Raw genomic sequence first — 24,674 nt, forward strand, 5'->3', positions numbered from 1 at the left:
GAGGTGCACGGTACAAACCCCGGGCCTCCTTGACCCATTTGGAGCTGGCCCACGCACAGTGCTGATGTGCGCAAGGAGTGCCCTGCCACACAGGGGTGTTCCCCGCATAGGGGAGCCCCACATGCAGGGAGTGTGCCCTGCAAGGAGAGCCGCCCAGCGCAAAAGAAAGTGCAGCCTGCCCAGGAATGGTGCGGCACACATGGAGAGCTGACACAACAAGATGACACAATAACAACAAAAAAAGAAACACATATTCCCTGCCGCTGACAACAACAGAAGCGGACAAAGAACATGCAGCAAATAGACACAGAGAACAGACAACTGGGGTGGGGGGAGGGGAGAGAAATAAATAAATCTTAAAAAAAAAAAATCAAGTGCTGCTTATCGGGGTAGTTCTGGCTTAGGGTTTGTCACGAAATTTCAGTCAAGACGTCCACCAGGACTGTAGTCACCTGAAAGCTTGTCCTGCAAGTGGAGGATCTGCTTTCGGTCTCATTCATGTGGCTATTGACAGAGTCCTCAGTATCTTGCTGGTCGTAGCCATCTCAGTTCCTTTCCACTTATGCCTCTCCCTAGGGCCATTCATGGCATGGCAGTTAGCTTCCCACAGAATGAGTGATCGGAGAGAGAACCAGAGAGAGAATATGTGCAATCAAAATGGAAGTCACAGTGTCTTTTATAACCTAATCTCAGAAGTGAAATACCATTTCTACCCTATTCCACTTGTCATATAAGTAATCCTAATTAAATGTAGGAGAGGAATATATTGGAGGAGAAGATGTGAACCTGACTGTATATTAATTTGGAGTAAAAACAAACAGAGTAAAACTATTTTAAATGACTTTGAAACACAAGGGCTTCAGTGTGGGTCCCTAGTAGAATATATAACCTAAGGAACATATTTTTTAAAAAAAAATTCTTAAAATCTTTCAGTAACTGTTATGCTGAAGTTGTTCCTCAGTATGTACATTGTAGGATAAAGCAAATGAGTCATTATCTTATTATTTGTACTTTGGACTTTTAGTGTAGGAGAAATAAGATATAGATATAATATTGATGAAATTATATAAAACCTCTGCAGCCCTACATTTTAACTGGAAATATAAGTATGAACTTCCAAAAACATGTGTTTCCTATCTCTGTCCCCTGAAAAAGCTTAAAAACAATAACCACCCCAAAAGCAATGAGCACCCTTGCACCAGCATCACGTTCCTGAAAATTCCAAAAGCTGATTCTAGGTTTGACCCTGGAACATCCATTTTTACCCAAAGCAATGCCCATATCAAAGGCTTCTCAAATATTGTCAAAAATGCCCCAGTTCCCACTAGCCAAAGTTGGGACAATTCAGGTGTCAATAAATATAATAATTGTAATAGTTTGAAATACATCAAATATATTTAAATCAGTGATGTCACAGTGATTCTTTTAAAAAATCGCCCACCTCTGAAGAATGTTAGGGAAAAGTCATTATTTTGAAAACCACTTAGTAAAGGAAAGACTATTTGGTTATCTTAGGTAACCAAATTTTGATGAGAGGAAGTTTTCCTTTATAGAAATATTCCTGTTAATAAATGAGGTAATGATAAAGTAATAATATTACCATTTTTCAAAGCCTTAATGAAATAATAGATTTGAGCAATGAGCATCAGTGCCTGCTAACATCACAAAAAGACAGCCAAGTAGCATTTCCTTCTATGATAAAATATACCACCTATGAAATAACCTTGCTAAAAAATAAATAAATGTGAATATTATCAAGATTCTATAAAATTTTACAAGAAATAGTGGGGACAGAAAAATGTTAAACACTATAATGATGCAACCAACTAAATCCAGACTGTGGAAAACTGTATAAGGCAGATAACACAGCTTAGGGGAAGGAAGGAAGGGAGGGAGGGAGGAAACAAGGAAGTGAGAGAGGAAAGGAGGGATCTATATATGTTTAAAAAAAAAAGGCCAGAGACATCAACAAATTGTAATATATGGATCTCATTTGGTTTTTGTTTTGAATTGACAAATTGTATAAATAGCATTTATCAGATAATTGGGGGAATATGAATGCTGACTGGACATTTGATTATATTAAAGGATAATTTTTATTAATAAAGAATATTTTAAGCAAGATAATGTTATTATTTTTATATTTCTCATCATCATGCATCAGAATTACTGCAAGACTTGTTAAAGCTTAAACTGCTGGCCACACCCCCAGGGTTTCTGGTTCAGTAGATCTAGGGTAGGCTATCAGAATTTGTTTTCTAACCAATTCTGAGTGAAGCTGAGACTTCTGGCCACACTTTGAGAACTATATTTTGAAATAATATGCTGTGTGGAGTTCCCATCATTTCTGGTGGGGTGATGTGGGTGTGGGTATAGATAAAATAGTACTGTCAGTTGATAATTGAAGTTTGGTGATGAGTATATGGAGTTTCATTCTATATTCTTTCTACATGTGCTTATATTTGAAATTTTTCATAATTGTAAGTTAAAATGTAAAGAAATTATAATTTTTCAATCAGATAAAACAGTCAATTGATTACTTTTAATGTTTTTGGTATTAGTTTTGTTATAGCATGTATTATAATCACATATTTTGCATAATATCAACTTGGAAATATTACTTCTTTTCAAATTCCATGTTTCTTTAAAAATTGTATTGAAACTTTTCACATGAAATTTTTGCCTTGTTTTTTTCATTATCACTAGAACCCTTTTTTGAGCCATTTAACAGTTTTCTTGAGGACGTGAAGACCTTGGTTTAAGTGTTTGAAAAACAGAAGTTTTCAAATCTGCATTTGATCTGGTCTCTGGAAATTCTTTCTCAAGTCACAGCTATCTATCGCACAATACTAAGACAATTTCTTGTGCTCAGCTTGTCCTTATCTTAAAAACCATTTTATTTATATACACTCTTTGAAATAATTGTTTATACTTCCAACATTTGTAAATTCCACCACCCCAAGATGTATTATTAAGTCTGTTTTAAGTTTCTGTACTTCATTTTTACCTATTATTTTAGGTAAACATCACAAAACTATCATTGCAGGCTATTGAATCTTCCCCAAAAGTATTCTGTCATTCAAAGTAAAGCAAATGAGAGAAATCTTTGGTGCCAGACACTTGTAGCTACTCCTGAGATCAGAGATACGGTGGATCTTGAACAAAACTTCCATGTTTTCTCTTTGACCCTTTAGGAAAGCGCTCTGCTTTTGACAAACCACAGTGCATAGAGGTTTATATCAGCAAAGGGAGAAATCTGAGTACCAGCATACCCTTGACCTGAACAAGACATCAGCAGCATCTGTGACACTTTCTTTATGAACCAGATTCAGCGCTGTGTTCAGGCTGGGAGTCAGCAGTACAGAGTTCCCACCCCTAAGGCGCTCATATTCTGTGGGAGGGAGGCACCCAAAAAATAACAAATAAATTCATAATGTAGTCTTAGAATTTACAAAATATTTTATATACATCATAATGCTCATTTTTCACAGCATTTTTAAGGAGTAAAATATATTTCCCCTTTCCATCTATAGGGACATAATATTTAGTCTGTGAAGTCATGGCCCAAATATCTACGAGGGCAAGAATTAAACCTGCCTTGTCCACCTGAGTCTGTATCTGGGGCCAAAATAAAAACATTCAATAACTTATGTTGTTTAAATAAAAGTAAAAATAAAAATACTGTATTGAAATAAAGTATTGATAACTGCTACTTTAGAATACCACTATATAGAAATGTATGAATTCTCAGAGGCAGGAAATCATTTAGAAGTGGCTGAAAACAAATATTTTATGTTGCAAATAATTTGCTAAAAACATTATAATAGATACAAGACATCTGAAGCATGTCTGAACTACCTAACCAAATATTTTTGTAGAGTGAAATTGCTTTGTGGACTAAATGTTGAATCTCTCTCATCCTGGGAGAATGAAGAACAGGGTTTGAATCTTATCTTCACAATTTCCTAAGGAATAAATTTTGGACAAGTCTAATCTAGTCATTGCTCTGCTAAAAGCATTTCCATGGTTCCCCATTACTCCCAGGATAAAGCACAGGCACTAACAAGGCTTACAAAGCCATTAGCCCTCTTTCTTCTGCCTCCCTCCCCTCCAGACTTTTCTTTTTCATCTTCCCACCAGGTGAACATGAACTACTTTTAATTCTCTGAAAGTATCCACCTCTCTTTTACATGCATGTATGCCTTTGGGGTTTTCTGTATCTAGTTCCTGAAATGTTCTTTCTTTCCTTCAAACTTAAATGTAACTCATATTTCAAGCCTAAATTTTGATGTCATTGCTTCCAGAAGGCCTTACCCAACTGCCAAGGCCAAGGTAGGTGGATGTCTGGACTGTTTTGATAGTGGCCTTTGTCACCCCACATTATACTTTTATGGTTGCTTGTACCTCCCACCATCTGCAAGTACCGTGAGAGCAGGGAGCAGATCTGTTTTGTTCACTGTAGGGCCTAGGACAGTGCCTGGCCCAGACTAGGCAAGCCATAAGTATTTGTTAAATGAAGGAATAAAGTTATTTAAGTTCTGCAAGCTTCAGCTTTCCAAATGCATATATATATATATAAAAGGAGTTAATACTGCCTACCTCATTGGGTTGCTGAAAGAATTAAATTGAATGATGTAAGCAAAGCACTCATACAGTCTTGCACAAAATACATACCCCATAAATAACTCGTTATTTTTAAACCTATTCTCGTACTCTCTGTCAACTTTCCCAGTCTCTGCTCACTCACTAGAGCTTCTTGGATTTTTGTTAAAATATTTCGTGACTATAAAGCTTCTGTAGGTTGCTATCCATAGTGATAGGTTATGCAACATGACCATCAGTTGAGTTCAGATACTCAGTGTTCATCTCTCCTTTCAATTACCTGATATTAAAAATAACCATGTTCAAGGGCAAGGGGAATGGGATTTTATTGATCCTTGTTTCATCATTCATTCCATTATAACCTTTAATAACATTGCTCTTGGAATATAATATTCTGGGCTTTGTAATATCTTCTATTCCATTCTTAACAAGGCTCACAATTGCCTTTGCTGACCTTCCTGAACCTGCTAATTACATCCTAAGGATGCCTTTATTTCTAATAAGAACATCATATTTGCTTTCAAACACTTTATGTTCTACTGTTTTTTTTTTCTGCATGTCTCAGACACCTTCTTTCTTGCAAAAATTAAGCAGTATCTAATTGTTAATGTTCTGTGGAACACATGCTATTGGGATGAAAGTAAGCTGAGGTTCATTTGGAACTGGGAATGTATTTTAAAATAATGATTGACTCATTCATATTCTCTCTTCTTTCTAACTCCTCTCTCCCTCCTCTTCTGCTCCTTGCACATATTTGTCTTTGTTTCTTTCAGATTCCCAATCAGGTGAATGCTCATTGTATCTCTGTACCTACTGGAGACCAATCCCTATCCTACATCCATGGCCCTCCCAGGAGAAAGCGTAGAGACTGGTCCTTGACACACATGATGAGGGGCAGCTCTGATGTACATGAGGTGCGTATACTGAATTGTTGAGTTGTTTTCTATTGTGGATGAAGGTATATTATTTGTTGACTGTATATTTTTATGTGGAGTAGGTAATATGAAAGTCTGAGAATGGACTGATGTACACCAGATTTCTTTCCAGAGCTCTAGATCCATATATCCATCCAGCTTTCTAGGAACTTCCCACGGGAAGCCCACAAGCACACTCCACATGTCTCGAATGAACTTCCTCCTATTTTTCTCCTTTTCAGGGGTTCCTGTGCCAGGGAAGGACCACTGTACTCCCTGTTCCCTCTGGTATCTGCCCCCACAGTATCCCTAAATTCCTAGAGCCAATGGGTCTCTAAGACCTGTTATTCCAAATCCTCATAAAATTGTAAGTTATTTTTAAAAGAGAGACAATGTGCAATAAAAAGCCTTTTAACAGAGTAGATACTCTGAAATGGTTTTCTTCCTTTCTTCTCCTTAAGGAAAAGAAAGTCAGATCCACTATAAACTAGTGGCTACACTCAGAATGAATACTTAGTTCAGGTGTTATCAGCTTGTCCTGTTCTCAGTCAGGCCTGAAAGTGGATGGTCTAACACCAGTCCCACTGTGCCTCTGCTTTCTTTACATTGGTTGTCTGATATCTTGTTTCAGAGCCATGTTGATTTTTTTCTTTTTTTCTTTTCATTATGTCAGGGTATTGATCCAAGGCCAAGTGGAACAAGAGAAGATAGTTTTCTTCTGGCCCTTGTCAGAAGAGAACTCAAATCACAAACTTTGAGCTCCAGCTTATTAGATAAACTTCAGAAAGAACTGAAGATCCTGGACCCTATCTCTTCAGGATTTCTTCTCCAATCTCAGTTGATCCATCTCTTCTTGAGGCATGAAGTTCCTCTGCAATTACCAGCAATCAAGATCCTTTGCCAGAGATTTTCTAGAAGAGGCACTCCTGAAATGGTATGTCCATCTTGCTGTTTTATGTATGGAATCCTTTTGTTTATCTTACTTATACTGACCAGAGTAACAGAATTAAGAAGTTGGTTTCTTTCTTGAAAATAACTTTTACTAGTAGTCCCTAAGATAAAAGTCCATTTATATCCATATGTGGAAAAAATCAACCTCATAAGGGTATTCTCGGGAAATGACTCAACAAATTGGGCTCCCATCTACCATCTAGGAGGTCTAGGGTTCGATACCCAGCACCTCTTGTTGAGGGCAAGCTGGCACACGTGGCAAGCTGGCCCACACAGAGTGCTAGACCACGTTGGAAGGCTGCCCCACGCAGGAGTGCCCCCTGCATGGGAATGCTGCCCAGCATAGGAAAGTCACCCTGCGCAGGAGTGCTAGCTGATGCTGAGAGCTGGAGCAGCAAGATGAAGCAACAAGAGACACAGAGGAGAGGAAATAAGAAGACAGAACAGGGAGTTGAGGTGGTGCAAGAGAGTAATCGCCTCTCTCCCACTCCAGAATGTCCCAATATCAGTTCTTGGAGTCACCTAATGAGAATACAAGCAGACACAGAAGAATACAGAGCAAATGGACACAGAGAACAGACAGCAGGGGGAATGGGGGAGGGAGAAATAAATAAAATAAATCTTATAAAGGGTATTCTTACAATTTAGTAACATAATAAATGCAAATTATCTGTGCCTAGCAATTAATAGGTGCTCAAATAAATGTTAGTACTCTCCCTTGCTCATTTCTACCCTGTGATAATGGAATTATTTTTACATCTATGGGAAATATTTAGCAACAGTGGCAACTTTCAACTTATTAATACAAATTGTATGAATCTTCAGTTCAAATTGCCTGACCTGAAACCTAATTTATATCAGGAACCCTTTCTAGCTTCCCTCCCTCCCATACTGCCATCTACATCCACTACCTTAGAAATATTTACCCACCAGAGTCTCCAGAATGTCATCAAGCCTAATGGTGTAAATGGATGACATTCCTTTAGTCCTTTCCCATGTAGAACAAAGATCTTATGATTTTCCACTTAGGCTAATAAAGTCTTGTCCCCAAATAATCTAAATATATCTAAATATGTAACATATTTTACATGTGCATATAATAAATATGTTAGATTGGTAGATAGATAGATAGATAGATAGATAGGTAGATAGATAGATAGATAGATAGAGATAGGCAGTCAGGCAGACAGACCGGTTGTTAGGCCATAGAAAAAACAACCCCAAAGTCTCAATGAGTGAAAACAACAAACATTTATTTTTCATATATATTACATTTCCATAATGAGTCAGCCATGGGCCCTTCTCAGCAGTCATCTTAGCTCAAGGACTCAAGCAAACGAAGCAGCCACTCTGGAGCATTTTTAGTCATGAAAACAGAGGAGATAAAAGGGAGCTCTGGAGGGTCTCATAGCAGATTAATCCTCAACCCAGAAACAGTACATGATACTTCTGCTCACAACTCATTGGCCAAAACAGGTCACATGGCTAAGCACAAGACAACTGGGAGGTACAATCCTACCTTTAATCTAGAAAGGAGAATAACTGGAGTATTTAGACAATAGCACTAATAATTACCATGCTATAATTTCAAGCAGGTTTAAAACATTTAGTGATAAAAAATTTCCCAAATAGGGGAGCACATGTAGCTCAAATGGTTGAGAACCTGCTTCCCATGTATAAGGTCCCAGGTTTTATCTCCAATACTTCCTCAAAACAAATGAAGAAATGAAAACAAAAAGGTTCTTATTGGGGAATGAATGTAACTCAGTGGTTGAGTGTCTGCTTCCCATGTATAAGGTCCTGGGTTTGTTCCTGGTACTGCCTAAAAAAAAAAAATTTCCAAGCACACTTACCTGAGCAGGGCTCCTTCCATTATATGTTAGTTAAATGAGGATGCTCTATTTTGCATTTAATTTTCAGGTGAATTATGGAAAGCTGCTCTGGTTTTTGAAAAGTGCAGCTTCTGGTGACCCACAGCAAAGCAAAACAGTTGCAGATGGTGACCTGAGGAAAACTCACATCCATAGAGATCAAAACCAAAGGTACTTTTCTCCCTTTTGGTGGGCATATTGTTCCTAGACCTCTAGAGTTGGCAACGATATCAGGGGTCATTTACTCTAAGCCCACATCCAATACAGAATCTCTTTGTCTTCACCAACACTTGGCTTATGGTTTTCTCAGGCCTGCATAGAAAGTGATTGCACATGTTTCTTAACATCAAGCATGTATCTTTTTAGGAGGTTGCTATGTGAAAATTTAAAACCTCATAATCAAATAAGAAAGGATCATGTGCTGATGGAGTACTCATCTATAAAGTTTGATTCTAGAAATACATTCAGTCAGTGAACTCCTGGGTTACAGATGCTAGCAAAGAAAGGTTGAGGTACTGGAATCAACAATCCTTCACATAACCTCAAGGGGTAGAAATGACCCAAAGTCAAAGTAGGATGTGAGGAATATCATTAGAGATGAGGCACAGTAAAGCAAGATATTCTCTGCGTTTGCCAAGATAAACAACAATGTATAACAGTTAGGAGCACAGCCTCCCTCCCAGATGCTTAGGCTCACAACCTGTCTCTGCCACTTTGTGGCAGTGTGACCTTGGGCATCTCACTTAACTTCTCTGTGCTTCCATTCTCCAACTGGGATAATAAGAAACTTCACCTCATAGATTTCCTTATGAGAGTAAATAAGTTCATAAATGCAAAAGTCTTAAAATACTTGGTACGTTTGAGGATAAGAATGTTGTCTGTTCCTGACCAACATCGTGTCTAGCATAGTTCTATCACAGTTTCTGCAAATGAGAGAAGTTCATAAATATTCACTAAATTTAATCGGCACCTCCAGTTATTTAATAGATCCTGCAGCACTTGAAGGGGCATGTGGATATCTGCTCTATTTTTTTTAAAAAAGGTTCATAAAGAGATCATTTTCAGCACATCAGAAAAGGTGATAGAAATGAGACAGTTGGTTTACAGATGTACAGGACTGATGGCCTGTAATGAATCCAGGCTCTTTGCTAAGTAATGTGTTGTTCAGAAAAATGCACTCCTCTTGTTCTGCCACATAGAACCTTTAATGGGGTAGCTCTGTGATGTTCACAAAGGTTCCAGCACTGCCAGTGGCAGCAGGGGTGGCAACAACTCTCATCACCTATGTTGGACTAGATGAAATAAATTCTTGCAGAAGGCCTTCTAAGAAACCCAACCAGGGGAAGCAGATTTGGCTCAACTGATAGAGCACCTGCCTACCACATGGGAGGCCCAGGGTTCAAACCCAGGGCCTCCTGACCTGTGTGGTAAGCTGGCCCACACACAGTGATGATGTGAGCAAGGAGTGCCCTGCCATGCAGCGGTGCCCCCGTGTAGGGGAACCCTACGCACAAGGAGTGCACCCCATAAGGAGAGCTGTCCTGTGCAACAGGAGTGGCACTGCACATGAGGAGAGCTGACACAGCAAGATGACGCAACAAAAAGAGACACAGATTCCTGGTGCCACTGACAAGAACGCAAGTGGACACAGAAGAACACACAGCGAATGGACACAGAGAGCAGACAATGGGGCGGGGGGAGGGATAAGGGGAGAGAAACAAATAATAGAACTTTAAAAAAAAGAAACTCCACCAGCTAGCTGCAGTAGGTGGGTCCCATATAACACCTTCCTATTCAGTACTAAGTGTATGGAGGTTGGAGCCAAACCCTGATGAATTCCTATCTCCAAAAATTGGTATTGCAAGAAAGAAAAAATGGAAAGGTTACTTCTGATTCAAATTGGAGACATCTGATTGGCAGGGCCTGGCAACGTACCCTTGCAGCAGAGTGGCTAGTAAAGCAAAAAGCTGGCATTTTCTTCTGCTAGCATGGAAGGCAGACTCTGCCTTGTGAGCTGGGGATTCCCTGAACATGAGAAGGAGGTACAGAAACTGGGTGACCAAAACAAAGGCAAATATCTACTACTCCTTTCCTGTACCAAACTTTTGGAAAGTATTATGTATTATTAAGTAATTAGAATAGTACACTTTGGGCCAAAGCTAGAGTAAGGATCACAGAGCCAAAAGAAGATAGAGTAGAACATTCAGGAAGTGTTAGGAATATTATTTCCTTTAGCAACTAAGGGAAAGAATTCCTTTAGCAATTAAGGAAAAGAACAAGATGAAAGCATATATATCAAAGCAGGCATGCATGGGGGCCAGCTCTTGAAACTGGGAACATTCTTCCCAACTCTGGGTTTGGTGATGTCATGTTAGTAGCTTGAAATTGATCATGATGAGAGTATTTTTCACCATGAAATGTGGTAAATGCTACAAATTAGGGCTTTTTCCTAGAAAGGTGGTTTTTAAAGATTTTCCAGCATACCACTGAAGGAAAACTGATGTAGATAGGTGGAAGGTGGGGATATGTGACAAACAGTTCCTTTTAGGAAGGGGCATGTAAATTGAGAAAGTGGAAATCAGGAAAAGCTTCAAAGAGGAGGAGATATTTCACCTGGATCTGGAGGAAGAAATACATTTGAATGTTAAATGAGAAAATGTCTCAAGCTAGTTTTGTAAAATAATTAGAACACTTTTATGTACAATTGTTTTACATCTAATATTTAAATAACATTAGTCAGTGAGATAAGCAATCTTAATAGTTACATGTATCTGTATACCAGATGGTAAATACAGCAGTTTGTTATTATTTATGAATTCCAAAAGAGAAGGATTATTTTTGTAAACTGGTCTGTTCTTCTGTGTGTGATCCTCTTTGATTGTATTAGATTCACCTGAGATGTCTTTGATTAAATTGCCTATTAAGATTAGAATTTTGATTCAACCATGTCAGTAGGGAGTGACTCAGGGTTGATTCCTGCCCCCCTTGATGGAATCATATAAATGGACACTCACTGAAGAAGACACACAGGAAGAGAGAGAGCTCCAAAGACGTGAAAGAACTTTGTCTATTCAGTCCTGCCACGTGACAGATAGGAGAAGGCTCAAACAATGAAAGCCCTAAGAAGAGAGACTAGCCCTATGCCAGCAAACAGCTGAGATCAGAAGAAGCTGAGCCCATAGAGCCTAAAGAAGAAAAAGAAGCAGAGATCGCCCGCCATCTTGCTTCAACATGTGACAAAAGACTTTGGTCAGAAAAGCAGCCTTGAGTTGGACTCTTTAGGGCAGAGGTTCTTAACAAGAGGTCTGTGAGCTTGAATTAAGATTCAAAAAAATATGATTCTTGTGGAGATGTGTTGGTGTGAGTGTGATATATTTATAAAATAATGCAGTATAGTGTGGATTTAGTAAGGGTCAGTGTTTTAGACCTGACTGGCAAAGGAGTCCATGAAGCAAAAAAGATTAAGAACCCCTGCTTTAGGGCCTTGTAACTGTAAGATTTTACCCCAAATAAATACCCTTTATAAAGCCAACAGATTTCTGATACTTTACTTCAGCACCCGTTTGGCTGAGTAATGCAGTAGATAAATAATTACTCCCAAAACACTTCTAAAGGTTTTCAGACATAAAGAGCAGAATCAAGGATAATGCAGAAAGTTCATCTAGTTTAGGTCTATTCCTCATGTATCATATAAGAATCCATGATGTATATAAAAATATATACCAAATGGATTAGAGATTCAAATGTAAAAAATAAAATTGTATAAGTAGTACAAATAAACATAGGTGATTTCCTCTATAATATTGGATTGGGGAATTTTTTCTTAACTATGACTCAAAATGCAGATATAATATTAGTAATAAAAAGTATAATATTTTTTACTGTATATATATGTGGGCAAAATCACTGTAAATAAATACACAAGCTCATGAAAAACTGGGAGGAAAATCTACAACTTATAGACTGATATATCCCTAATATATTATGGCCAAATCTGTTTTGCTTAATGGCTATGGACACATTATGGAAATTTGATTTCCCTTAAAAATTATCTGGGCTTACCAAAGTTAAGACCAAGCAGATAAACTACTTTGATCCCTTCTAATTTTTCTGTCAACCTGGAAATAAAAAGAGCTAGAAAGATGGATTTTGAATTTTCATCTATGTTTCAGTCAAATTGGTTGGTACCTCCCAAAGTTTCAGTCAAATTGGTTGTACCTCACTAGAATGGTGCAGATTTGAGTTAGTCTGTGAAATCTCCAAATATGGCCTCATGACCAGGTTACAGATATTTAGATCGCCTTATTAGATGGGTGCTCTGGTCAGACAGTGAGTGTCAGGGATATGAGAGACATGGTATGTATACAGACAGCTGCTTTGAGTGAACAGTCTTTTCACACCCTTTCTCCTACCCAACCCAATCAGTAATTCACCTCAAGACTCCAGTTCACAGTTAGAAGTGAATAAGAGCCTGTCAGAAATTTTGAAGATGGCACTAAGGGCAACCAATGGCAAACTCAACATAGAGAACCTCAATTTGAGTTTTCGGAAAGAAGATCGCTCATTCTCTGGCTGCCTCCCTCCACCCAAGGTAATCAAATTATTTTTCAGATTTGGTCTTCTCTAAAAATCTTCCCCAGGACATGGGCCTGTAATAATAAGGTGCAGTTATCATCTCTATTCAGTCTTTGGGTTATATTACACAATTGCTTGTTTTCTGTGTCCTAGAGGAGAAAAACAAAATTGAAACGGAGTTGTGAAATGTGCAGAATTGATGCAGGAATTGTTTATGTTGGACTATATTTTATGTTAACAATAGAGAATTATGCAACAGCCAAATAATATTTCACAGTAGAATAATATTTTTCCAAAGTCAAATGTTCATTTACACCCCCTTCCAACTTCCAGTGAGGTAAGAATGTGGTATTCTATTTGGTAAGAAGACCAAATTTTAGGAACTGATATAATTTATTTCTGATAGAAGTTAGCACTGTGTTTAGAGCATTAATTGACAATGCAGATATGTTTCATGGGGGAAGATCCAGAACAATATTAATTATGTATCTTCCTTAACCAAACAAATTCCTATCATGAAGCCACCCTGGTTACAAGTGAAATCTGTATCATTATTATTATGACTCCATTAACATCACCTCACTACTACTACCCATTAATGAGTCCTTACTAAGTTCAAAGAACTGTGCTAAATGCTTCACCTGCTGTATTTCATTTAACACTTAAAAAGTTACTTACTTGCAAAATACTACAGTCTAGCTAAGTATTTTTATATGAGTAAAAATAGTCTTTATTACTTTTTTCTGACCACAAAAGTAAATATGATTACTGCAGAATATTGAAATGCTAGAGAACTGTATTATTTTGAAATGGAAGCCATCCCACAGATAATTGGTATTCATATTTTACTATGTATTGTTCAGATTTATTTCAATGGACACCGTAATATTTTGATTAAAATGGGATTACACTGTAGAGTTCTGCAACATACTTGTCATTTAATATATTTTCCAGCTCCCCCCTCCCACGTCAGTATACACACATATCTACCTAATTTTGTCATATGCATTGAATGAATGGCCTTTTAAGTTGAAACGATATCATATATACAAAAAAGGATATGAAGGTATTTTGCAAATGCAAGAATTTCTCCAGGGTATATTTAGGAGGAGAATTTAAAACTACCAATAGAAAGAACACTTGTATCCCACACTCAGGTTAAGAAATAAACTATGCCCAGTACCTTAGAAGCTCCTCTGTATGCTCCTCCCTGATTGTATCTCCCTTCAATGTAACCACTATTCTCATTTTTTATCAGTTTTTTAAAAACCTGTATATTAGCTCTGGGAAGAGCGGGGTAGAAGGAGAAACATCATCATGTGCAGTGAGGAGGCGAGCTGGAAACAAGGTCCATAATCGCTCAGCCTTTCAACTCTCCTCATGGCTGCCAGTCCCCACCCCCACCCCAGGCAGGTACCTGCAGCTGCTGCCAGCCTGAAGGACTGAAGTGTCTAGAGTTGGCAGAACATATGTTTAAATTAGGAAAACTAAAGGGGAGGAGTTGCAGAGTAATTGAAAACAGGACCTGTAAAAACTGCCTGCCCCCTTCCTTCTCTCAGTACCTCTGGTCTCCCAGAAGGGCAGCTCCCAAGGCCATGTGGTTGGTTGATGATAGGAAAGTGGGGGAGAGAGGTGGTGGGGGAATGCAAAGAATGATAAAAGAGGTTCTGAGGGTCTAAGCACTAATAACAGGGTTGGCACAGGCCCTGAGCCCTTCACCTATGAAGAACTGAGCCTAGACTGCTCTGCCCAGTCTCCAGCAGGTGCCCACTATTTGGTCCCAGAATGCACAGATGACTTGGAGTCAGGAACTCTGGACTCTAGCTCATCATTGTCCAACTGTGTGACCTTGAGCAAGTCACTTCCTGTCTCTAGGTCTCAGCATCCTTAAGAGGATGCGACCCAAGTAATTCTACCATCCTTCTGGTCCTGAAGTTTCAAGTCTCTAAGCTTTACTCGTGACAGTCAGCAGATGCCCAGGTCCCTGCATGTCAGAGGTATTTTGGTCCTGGGTATTTGTGATCAGAACTGGGCTGTGAAGGTACCTGGGCTTGAGAGAGGGGCATTTAAAGGATACTTAAATAGTGTGTTCAAGAAAGAGCCTGGGAAGGAGGGAGGTAACAATCTCAGCCAATAGAAAGACATCATTTCTGGGATGAGAGGGTGAGACGTTCTTTAGGGGCTTGATGCCTCCTACAAAAGGCAGACCACCCTGCTGATAAGGGCAGAAGGATGCTGCAGTCTAGCTGCTGGGACATGCAGCCTGCTCTGCCATCAGTGTCTAGAAAGGGGCCACCATTATCCATGCAGGCCCTTTGCACTGTTTTAGAATGAGAAGATGGCTGGTATTATTTGAAACAGCACTACACTCAATTTGCAATTATTCTCTTGCCTTTCTTTATGATTTTAACACCTATTTAAATTTTCCTTATCTATTATTTTGCCTATTTTGATTGTTATGCAAATGAATTACAGTGTATGAATTTCTGACTGCTTCTTTCACTCAACACTGATTTTTTGTTTGTTTTTTTGCTTGTTTGTTTTGTTTTAGTTTGTTTTTTTGAGAAGTTGTGAGTTTACAAAACAGTCATGCATACCATACAGGATTCCAAAGGCTGGTATTTTTATTCAACCCTATTTAACAAATGAAAAACCTAAATCTCAGATAGACCAATTGAATCATTCAAAGGCTACAGCTTGCAAGTGGTAGAGCCAGGGTTCCCAGGAGAGACTAGAAATTGAGAAGCCAGAATTAGAACTCCAATTAGGAAGAAGATATCTGAAAGATTCCACTGAGTCTAGCACACAAGAGTTAGAATTCCAGGGGAGTAGAAATGACTGGAAATTAGAAGGAAAAAAGGAAGGAAGAAAGGAAAGAAGGAAGGGAGAAAGGGAGGGAGAGATAGAGGGAGGTGTTTTAAAGGAAAGATTGAAAAATGCCTTTCGTCTAGGTAGATAGGCATTGGAGTTGAGAAGAGAATTTAAAAGAAAAAGTTGACGTGTTAATAAAGAAAAAAGAGCAGAATATGCTGAAAGTGGGCTCTCATTCTAGGACAAAACTTTCTTCCTCTGCGTTTTCATGTATACAGCCAACTGTGCAAAGATAAATCTCATGTTAATATGTGTGTTTTCATAAGATTATACATGCAAGTATGTTTCACTAGAAAGGACTCAAATACTACAGAAGATTCCACACATAGTAAGTGGCCTTTACTATGTTCATAAGAAGATGGGCAGAAATAGTCTAAGGGTAGCAATTATTTGTTAAATTGGAAACCACATAACACCATTTGTGAAGTTTGAGTGTTCTCACATGATACTACTCAGAGTAAAGCATAAACAACTTGACAATTTTAAAAATACTTTTACTTAAACTCTTTGAGTTGCAGATTTTTTAAGTAGAAAATGCAAGTTCCAAATATCTACTTTGTGTGGCTGTTAAATGAGGGATTAAACAAGATAAGTATGTTAAAAGACACTTAGGGTCTGACATATGAAACACTTAGTAAATATTAATTTTATTTCCTTATAAAAAAAAAAGATGGAATTCTCACTTCAAAGTAGCCTAGGGAAGGAGGACCTTTCCCAGGGTCAAATCATTGGACATCAAGCCCTGGCTGTCAGAGCAGGCCTTGAACGTTCTTACCCACAAGAGCTAATCCTGAAAGCTTAACTTTCTCTTTCTAATCCAATGAAATGGAACACATTTTCCTTGAAGTTGCTCTGCCTTTTGTGAGGCATCTGGCATCTCTTAAGAATTTGAAACAAATTCAAAGAATATTAGAATTGTAGAAGGCATGAAAAATGGAATTCTGAGTCCCCAGAATGTGAGGCAAATTGGAGCACTGGGCACAGAAAGATACACAACTATGCCCCAGTTTCCTTGCTCCTGGACATAGGACTTCAGAGTAGACTGGGGACAGACTATGTCTAAACCGGAAGGGTTCTTCTATTTTACCAGTATTTGTTTATCTGTTTGGAGTACGGGAAAGAGAATCAGAGACCTCTGAGCTTTTCATGAAAGCTATGCATGCTCTTGCCAGAAAAAACAAAAAGTGCATCCACACATCACATTCAGAAGGTTCACAGATCATCTCTAGTTTCCCAGACAAATAAATGCAGTCTTAGAGAATTATCTATGGATCTTGTCATTCAGCTCAATGGAATTTTGACAATTCAGAAAAAATCAATATAGAAACATATAAAATATCTTTATCATATCCTGTTCCTTCTGGCCTGACTTAGTACCAGTGATGGCTTCTGGCAGGTCTACTTATTCTATGTGGATCCACACACAATTATCATTGTTGCAGTGATGGCTTCTGGCAGGTCTACTTATTCTATGTGGATCCACACACAATTATCATTAATTACCACGGTCATTACCAAAGTCAGGAATAGATGCAACAGGTCTGTAGAACCTAAGACATTCCCAACTATGTAGGCTCAATGTAATATCATTCATATTCTTAATTTCTTGTATTCACCCTTTTTATGCTTCATATCACAAACTACTCCCAGATCTTCCTCCCTAGGGAAACTAGCTAGAACACAGGTCGCTCTGTTTCTTTACTCTTTGCTTCATTTGCATGTAGCTTTCTCATTATCAACAGGAAGAAGATCTGTTACTGAGGTTACCTGGGTTTGTGAATGTGATGTTCAATCTTGAACATAACCTCAGCTCTTTGCAGCAAGATTCCAGCTATGACCCTGGTTTGCCTGGTGAACGTAGACTGTGATTAGTCATGCCTCATGCTTCAAAAAAAACTATCTATAATTAGAACTGAAAAGTGCTCGTTAAATTTTAAACTATGGAAGTTACTAGTGACTTGGTGAGACAGTTGAAGTAATGTGATGGGCTAACATGCAAATGAAGGCATAAATAAGAAAGGAAGAAGTTGAAACAGTATCTGTGTACCACTCTTTCAAGGAACATTTTGGGGAAATGAAGTATTTATTTCACTTTTCATTTTTTCAATAGCAGAAATATCATTTTATTTACTTTTGACTAAAATATATCCTCATTAAACAAAGGGAACTACACATAATTTGACTTTTTCTTATTAACTAAGGGTTATTATGAATATTCATACCTTAAATGATTTTACAATAAACAAGGACCTTTGTTCCTCCACTGAGTAACACTCAATTGCTAGACATTTCTGGTACATGTTTCCATTGCCTTTTCTATAACTGTCAGCAGTCATTTCTCAGCAGCTATCAATCAGTCTGCTTCTAGGAACCCTGATGTACTATTTCTAATTTGCTGTTCATTTTAGCCTTGAGCAAATCTCAATGTTGCCAGAAGCAGTAAGCTAACTATGTTTCTAAAATAACCTCTTAATATTGATGTTTAAAAATACATCATTATGCTCTAATCATGAGGACAATTCAATTCTTATTTATGGAGTAATATGTGACCAATGTCTAACTCTCTAACCTTATTTTTTGCCAATCTCCCTCAAATGCGCTCCCCTCTTCAGTGACTTCAACTCATTCATTCATTCATTCCCTCATTCATCCACGTATTCATTTAACTAAAAATTGTTGATTTTTTTTTATATTCTAGCACTGTTCCAGGCAATGGTGACCAGGAAATGATTGAGACACAATTCCAGACTTTAGTAAGCCACTGTCTTGGAGAGAAGCACAACAAATAAAGAAATATATACTGCCCAGACTGCTAAGGCATATGAAATATTATAGTAGAATGGATCATGTAAATATATTTTTTAAAAATAAAAAGCACCATGCATTTTTCTTATCTACTGCTTGCACATGCTCTTTCCTCTGCTTGGAATTCTTCACACCCATTATTCTTCTGGAAAATTATTATTCATCTTCCAGATTCCAAATAAATCTTTTTTTCCTCTTTTAAGCTTCCCTAAGATTATTCCTCCACCCCTAGTAAGTAACATGCACAGGATTCAACCCCAGATTTGTTGAACTACCTCTCAAAATACTGTTTATCAAAGCCCAAATACTGAACAATCTTCATTTGTTCCCTCCTCTCTTTCTCACATTCTTTCTTTGTTTCTCCTCCCTTCCTTCTTTTCTTCATTTCAAAAAATATTAATCAAATGCCTCCTAAGATCCAGGCATTATTCTAAGTGCTTATTTTCTCATATAAAGCACTCAGGATCCCGGGAAGTAGAAAGTAGCATCCTCATTTAGTATATGAAGTAATTAGACATAGAACAGTTAAGTAATTTCCCAAGTACATACAAATCACAGGTAATAGATCTTGTTCAAAATAAGGTCTGTTTGATTCCAAAGTCTATATGTTTAACTACTATGTGAAACGCACAACACATGCTGTCACAGCCCTTAAAGTTTGATGAATTTGAATCTAAGTGTCATCTACCCATTAACCTGAGAAGAGAACTAGTTTTATAGCTAGACTCAGAAAATATTAAGTACTTGGAAGCTTTAATGACAGTTGATTCATTCATCCAACAAATATTTATGGAGAAATTGTTTTCTTGAAAAATCCCATTATTTATTAACTATGTGACATTGAGGAAGTCATTTAATCTCCCTAAGCCTTGGTTTCCTCATATATAAAATATAAATACTAATATTTACCCCACTAACACTACAGGCTTATTTTATAAGTCAAAGTAGATGACAAAATTATTTAGCAATTTATTTATAGAATGAAGGGAAATAATGTCTGGACTTTGACCACCCATCCAATGACTGATAAAAATGTTAGACCATCATTTCAAAGCTCAGTGGCCTCTGAGTCAACTAAGAAAAAAAATTGCTGTTGATCATGATCATTCGTTTGGACACTGTTGTCCACAATGATATTCCAATGGTAGAATGCATTCCTGAGTATTAAATTCTTATCAAAATCATATAGGTTCTAATATGGGAGAAAAAAAATGTCTTAATATCATTCTATTGAAAATTCAAATCCTTTCTTATTTGCAGGTCAGGGCTATATGTGGAAAACATGGGCTGTATCTCACCTTGAGCCTGCTGGAAACGTTGCTTAACCATCAAAATTTGGGTTACCAAGATGAAATAAAGTAAGTTGACTTTTGAATCATAGTCCTCTATAAAGATACCAAACACAGAATTCTGTCTTTAAGACACTGCTATAAATTTGGTATGTGAAGCAATCTGTTCCATTACATGAAGGCTCATTTAAAGAAGGTTTGCTTAACTTAAAACCAAAGAATATTTTTGGCCCTGGAAAGACAAAGAAAGAAACTTTCACTCTCATCCATTATGGATGATCAGGAACCAGATTTACCCTTCCACCTTAAACAACTAAAATATAAAACAAAATATGAAATAATGGTTTTCAGTCATTTGGCATGAGGTAGCCCAGAGCAGTAATCCCTGCAAGAATTATATATAATTATATATAATTGCCCTAGCTTATGCACAGGAATGATGAATCAAATAAAACCCACTGTGCTTCTAACTGAGACGGGTCTTGGATCCCATGGAGCAGATGAATAGAACTGTCTTGCTTGTGGTTGCAGACACTCCATATTCCTTAGGATGGGTATTGTCCATCATCATCTCCTTGTTAGTAGTCCTGGGTGAGTTCAATGAACTAGAGAGCAGGTGTTGCCCCTCTACTGAGATTCAGGGCTCAACTGGCACATGAATGAACCAAAAAATAGGTGTAATATGGGGGCATTGTCTGGACTTTGGGATTGTCCTATAAGACATTGCAGTGATGGATACAGGACATTATACATTTTGTAATAACCTACAAAATAGTGTGGGACAGATTGTAAACTATAATGTATACTATAGTCCACAGCTAGTAGCAATGCTTCAATATGTGTTCATTAATTGTAACTAATGTACCACACCAATGAGGGGTGTAGTTCTCGTGGGAAAGTGTGGAAAGGGGAGGAAATGGGGCAGATGAAAATCCCCTATATTTCTTTATGTAACATTTATGTAATCTAAAACTTCTTTTAAAAAAATTAATTAAAACAACAATAACAACAACAACAAAAAATCCCAGCAGACTACCTGAGTTTGAGGATATTGAGTTAGGGCAAAATTTAGAGTTTAAGGAGGTCAAAGAGACTACTGTTCACAGTACAAAGTAGCAGAGAGAAAAGAGATGCCTAGAGAAATCTCTCTGGAGATCTGCTAGGACTTGTGCTTGAGTCTTCATATGAGTAATGACTATGTATTAATTTAAGGAAACTATCCAAGGCCTGGGAAAGAAGCACTGAAAGAAATAGGTGGAACAATTCTCAGATCACACAAAAGGCTGGGGATAGTTCATGTTTTCACCAGCCAAAGAAGACCTCCTAAAACATGTAGCATTAAGTAGAATCCTCAGAAGATATTACCCAGTAGTAGGGCTAAATTCTCCCTACATGAAGCACAGCTATCTCAAAAGTCCTAACAAAACTTCAAATGATTAAAACATGTTCCTGTAACTTACCTAACTTCCAGAATAGAGTGCCCAAATTTCTAAAAGAAAAAACAGCAATATAAAATATCTGACATTTGTAAAAAAAATTACCAAGCATGACAAATGCTGGGAAATATGACCCATAATGAGAATAAAAATAAACCAATAGAAGCAGGCTCAAAAATGATACAGACAGTAGAAATAGTAAGCAATCAATTTTAACTATACTTCACATGCTCAATAAGGTATAGAAAAGCATGAACATAATATGTAGAGACATGGGAGATATTTAAAAAGAGCCAGATAGAACTTCTAAAGATGAAAAATACAATGCCTGTGCCTCAAAACCAATAACCCCAGTCTAATCATTCAAAAAATATCAGACAAATCAAAGAGGGCCATTTTACAAAACACCTTAACAGAACTCCTCAAGACTGTCAACAATATCAAAAACAAGGAAAGTCTGAGAGACTATCACAGACAAGAGAAACTTAAGGAGACATGATAACTAAATGTAATAGGATACCCATGATGGTTTCTTGCATCTACCTGAGTAAACGAAGAGAACTGTAAATGGTAAATATGTGAGTATAAGACTTTTTTTTTCTTATTTTTCAAATTTGTTTAAAAGATAGTTGTTCAAAGCAGAAATAAGAACTATGATATATTTTAATATAAGTAAAAGTGCGTTTGGCAACAATAGCTTGAAATCTAGGATGGGAAATGAAAATATACTGTGATAAGGTCTTATATTATAAGCAGTATAATTTTATTTGAAGGAGAAATTTAATGTTAAAATGACAATAAATGAGATAAAATGAAAGCACAAAAACAATATAAAAGAAGATAAAAATAAAGGAATAGGGAATAAGTAATTGATGGAGAAAAAAAATAGATGGTACATTTAAGTCCAACTATATCAAAGATTACATTTAGTATAAATGGTCCAAATGCACCAATTAAAAAACAGAGATTCTCAACTTTCACTTAAAAAAAAAAACAAGACCCAAACAAATGCTGTCCACAGTAAACCCATTTTAAATATAAAAGCAAAAGGATGGAAAAATATATATCATGATCATCTTAATGAAAAGAAAGCTGGAGTGTACATTAATATAAAACAAAGTAGATTCTAATGCAAGATGTATTGCCAGAAAGTCAATTCATCAAAAGGACATAACAATTATAAATGTTTATACTCTTAATAATACAGCTTCAAAATACATGAAGAAAAAATGTAGAACTGAAATGAGAAATAGACAAATTCATAATTATAGGTGGAGAAATGAGCAACCTTCTGTCAGTAATTAATAGAACAAGTAGACAGAAAATCAGTAAGATATAGAAGACACAAACTACACTATCAAACAACCTGACTAAGTGACACTTACAGAACACTCCACCCAACAACAACAAAATACATATGATTTTCAATTGTACATGGAATATTTAAAAGATAAGCCATATCCTGGTCCATAAAATCAAATATCAGTAAATTTAAAAGTATCAAAATATTGAAATCAAACGAAGTATATTCTCTGACCACAATAGAATTAAATTAGAAATCAATAACAGAAAAAATCTAGGAAATCCCAGAATATTTGGAAAACAAATAATACATTTCTAAATAACCCATGGCCAAGAAGAAATTACAAGGAAATTAGAAAATATTTTGAGCTGAATGAGAATAAAAACACAATGTATCAGTCATCCTTGTTTCTCTCTTTCTTACATTTCATATCCATTTCCATCATTAAATCCTATCAACTCTATCTTCAGAATATATCCAGAACCTTATCACTTCTCACCACCAGTATTTTACTATGAAATTCCAAGCTATCCATCATCTTTCTCCCAGATTAATAGCCCCCTAGCTAGACTTTACTTCTACTCGTGGCCCCCCTAGCTTATCCTCAATACACATCAGCTACAGTGATCTATTAAAACCTAAACCAGATCATGTCACTGGTCTACTCAAAACCCTGCAGAGTTCCTTTTATGTTCAGGGGAAAAAAAAGTTCTTTTAAAGTGTTCAACATGATCTACACCCACCCGCCCATGATTCTCTGGTTCCATCTATAACTATCTTTGTTCCTTCTGTTCAATTTACACTGGATTCTATTTATTTCCTCAAGCCTCCAGGTAAAGTTTCACCTTAGTGCCTATGCTCTGAATGTTTCTTCTACCAGGAATTCTCTTTCCCAAGATTATCTTCATGCTAAGTCCCTCATTTTCTTCAGGTTTTGCTCAAATGCCACCGTCTCAGTGAGACTCATCTTAACCACCATATTTAAAGTTGTAACATCGCCCCTTAGCTTGCTTTCCTTTTCCTTTCTTCTATACAGTTATTACCTTTTTGTGTACTATATACTTTATTATTTTTATTGATATTTTCTGTCTTTCCCTGATAGACTATGGACTATAGTACCAAAGGTAGGACAGGATCTTTACTGATCCTGATGTATCCCTAGTGTCTAGAGCAATGCCTGGCATAGAGTAGGTGCTCCATAAATATATATGAAATTGAACTGAATTACGGGAGAGATAGAGTCTCAAAACATTCTCAGAGAAACAGATACCTGAATTCATCCCAGTTCCTGCCTCTTGGCAGAGTTGAAGGAGGCTTTTCCTCAATAAAATCAGTTTCCTTGTGCTGTATTCTTTCATAGCACTTGGTCATTTTGTTTCCTAGCACTTATCACTGCTTTTAATTATATATTTATTTGCAAGATTTGTTAGTGTTATGTCTAGATGGTGAACTCCATGCTGGCAAGGACCATGACTGTTTTCCTCATACTATGTTCCTAATATCTAGCCAAGTACTTGGCACATGGTGGGTATACAATAAATAGTTGTTGGATTCATTTATCCATAGGCATAAATCAAACAAAGCCCCTTCCTCCATGGAACTTGTATTCTAGAGGAAGGAAAACAACAAATAAACTAAATATATGCCATATCTCATGGTGATGAGAGCAATATAGAAAAATAAAGAAGAGTAAAGATTATGGCGAGGTCTGATTGATGAATAAATGAATAAATGAGATTAGGAGATTGAGCCTAGCCAGTGAATTTCCATGGTACAAGGTTTGGGACATAGGAGTTTCCTTTCCCTGTAACCTTGGGAATAGTAAGAGTGAGATAGATAAACAGCAAAAGCAGAAAGTTGAGTTAAGTGCTAAACAGAAAAAACAGAAACCAAAATTGAAATTTCCACTCTAAAGAGAAAAAAGCAACTGTTGAAGCCCACGTTATACCTGGCACATATAGAGGTTCAAGAGATATTTACTGATTAAAAGCTGGGATCCAGAATAAGATTCCAAAATCAGGGATCTGAGAATAAGAGTGAAAGGATAAGTAAATGAG

At 37.1% G+C, this 24,674-nt stretch overlaps 1 protein-coding gene across 1 annotated transcript in view; it reads left to right on the forward strand.

Moving 5' to 3' along the window:
- C9H1orf87 (chromosome 9 C1orf87 homolog) overlaps window positions 1-24,674 on the forward strand; it is an 80,682-nt gene that overhangs the window by 25,135 nt on the left and 30,873 nt on the right. The window contains exons 4-8 of the mRNA XM_004483872.2: window positions 5,376-5,516; window positions 6,190-6,450; window positions 8,388-8,509; window positions 12,764-12,929; window positions 19,850-19,947. Coding sequence (XP_004483929.2) covers window positions 5,376-5,516; window positions 6,190-6,450; window positions 8,388-8,509; window positions 12,764-12,929; window positions 19,850-19,947 — 788 coding nt within the window. The remainder of the gene's footprint in view (window positions 1-5,375; window positions 5,517-6,189; window positions 6,451-8,387; window positions 8,510-12,763; window positions 12,930-19,849; window positions 19,948-24,674) is intronic.

Source organism: Dasypus novemcinctus, chromosome 9 (assembly GCF_030445035.2).
Source record: "Dasypus novemcinctus isolate mDasNov1 chromosome 9, mDasNov1.1.hap2, whole genome shotgun sequence".
In the NCBI taxonomy this organism is placed as follows: domain Eukaryota; kingdom Metazoa; phylum Chordata; class Mammalia; order Cingulata; family Dasypodidae; genus Dasypus; species Dasypus novemcinctus.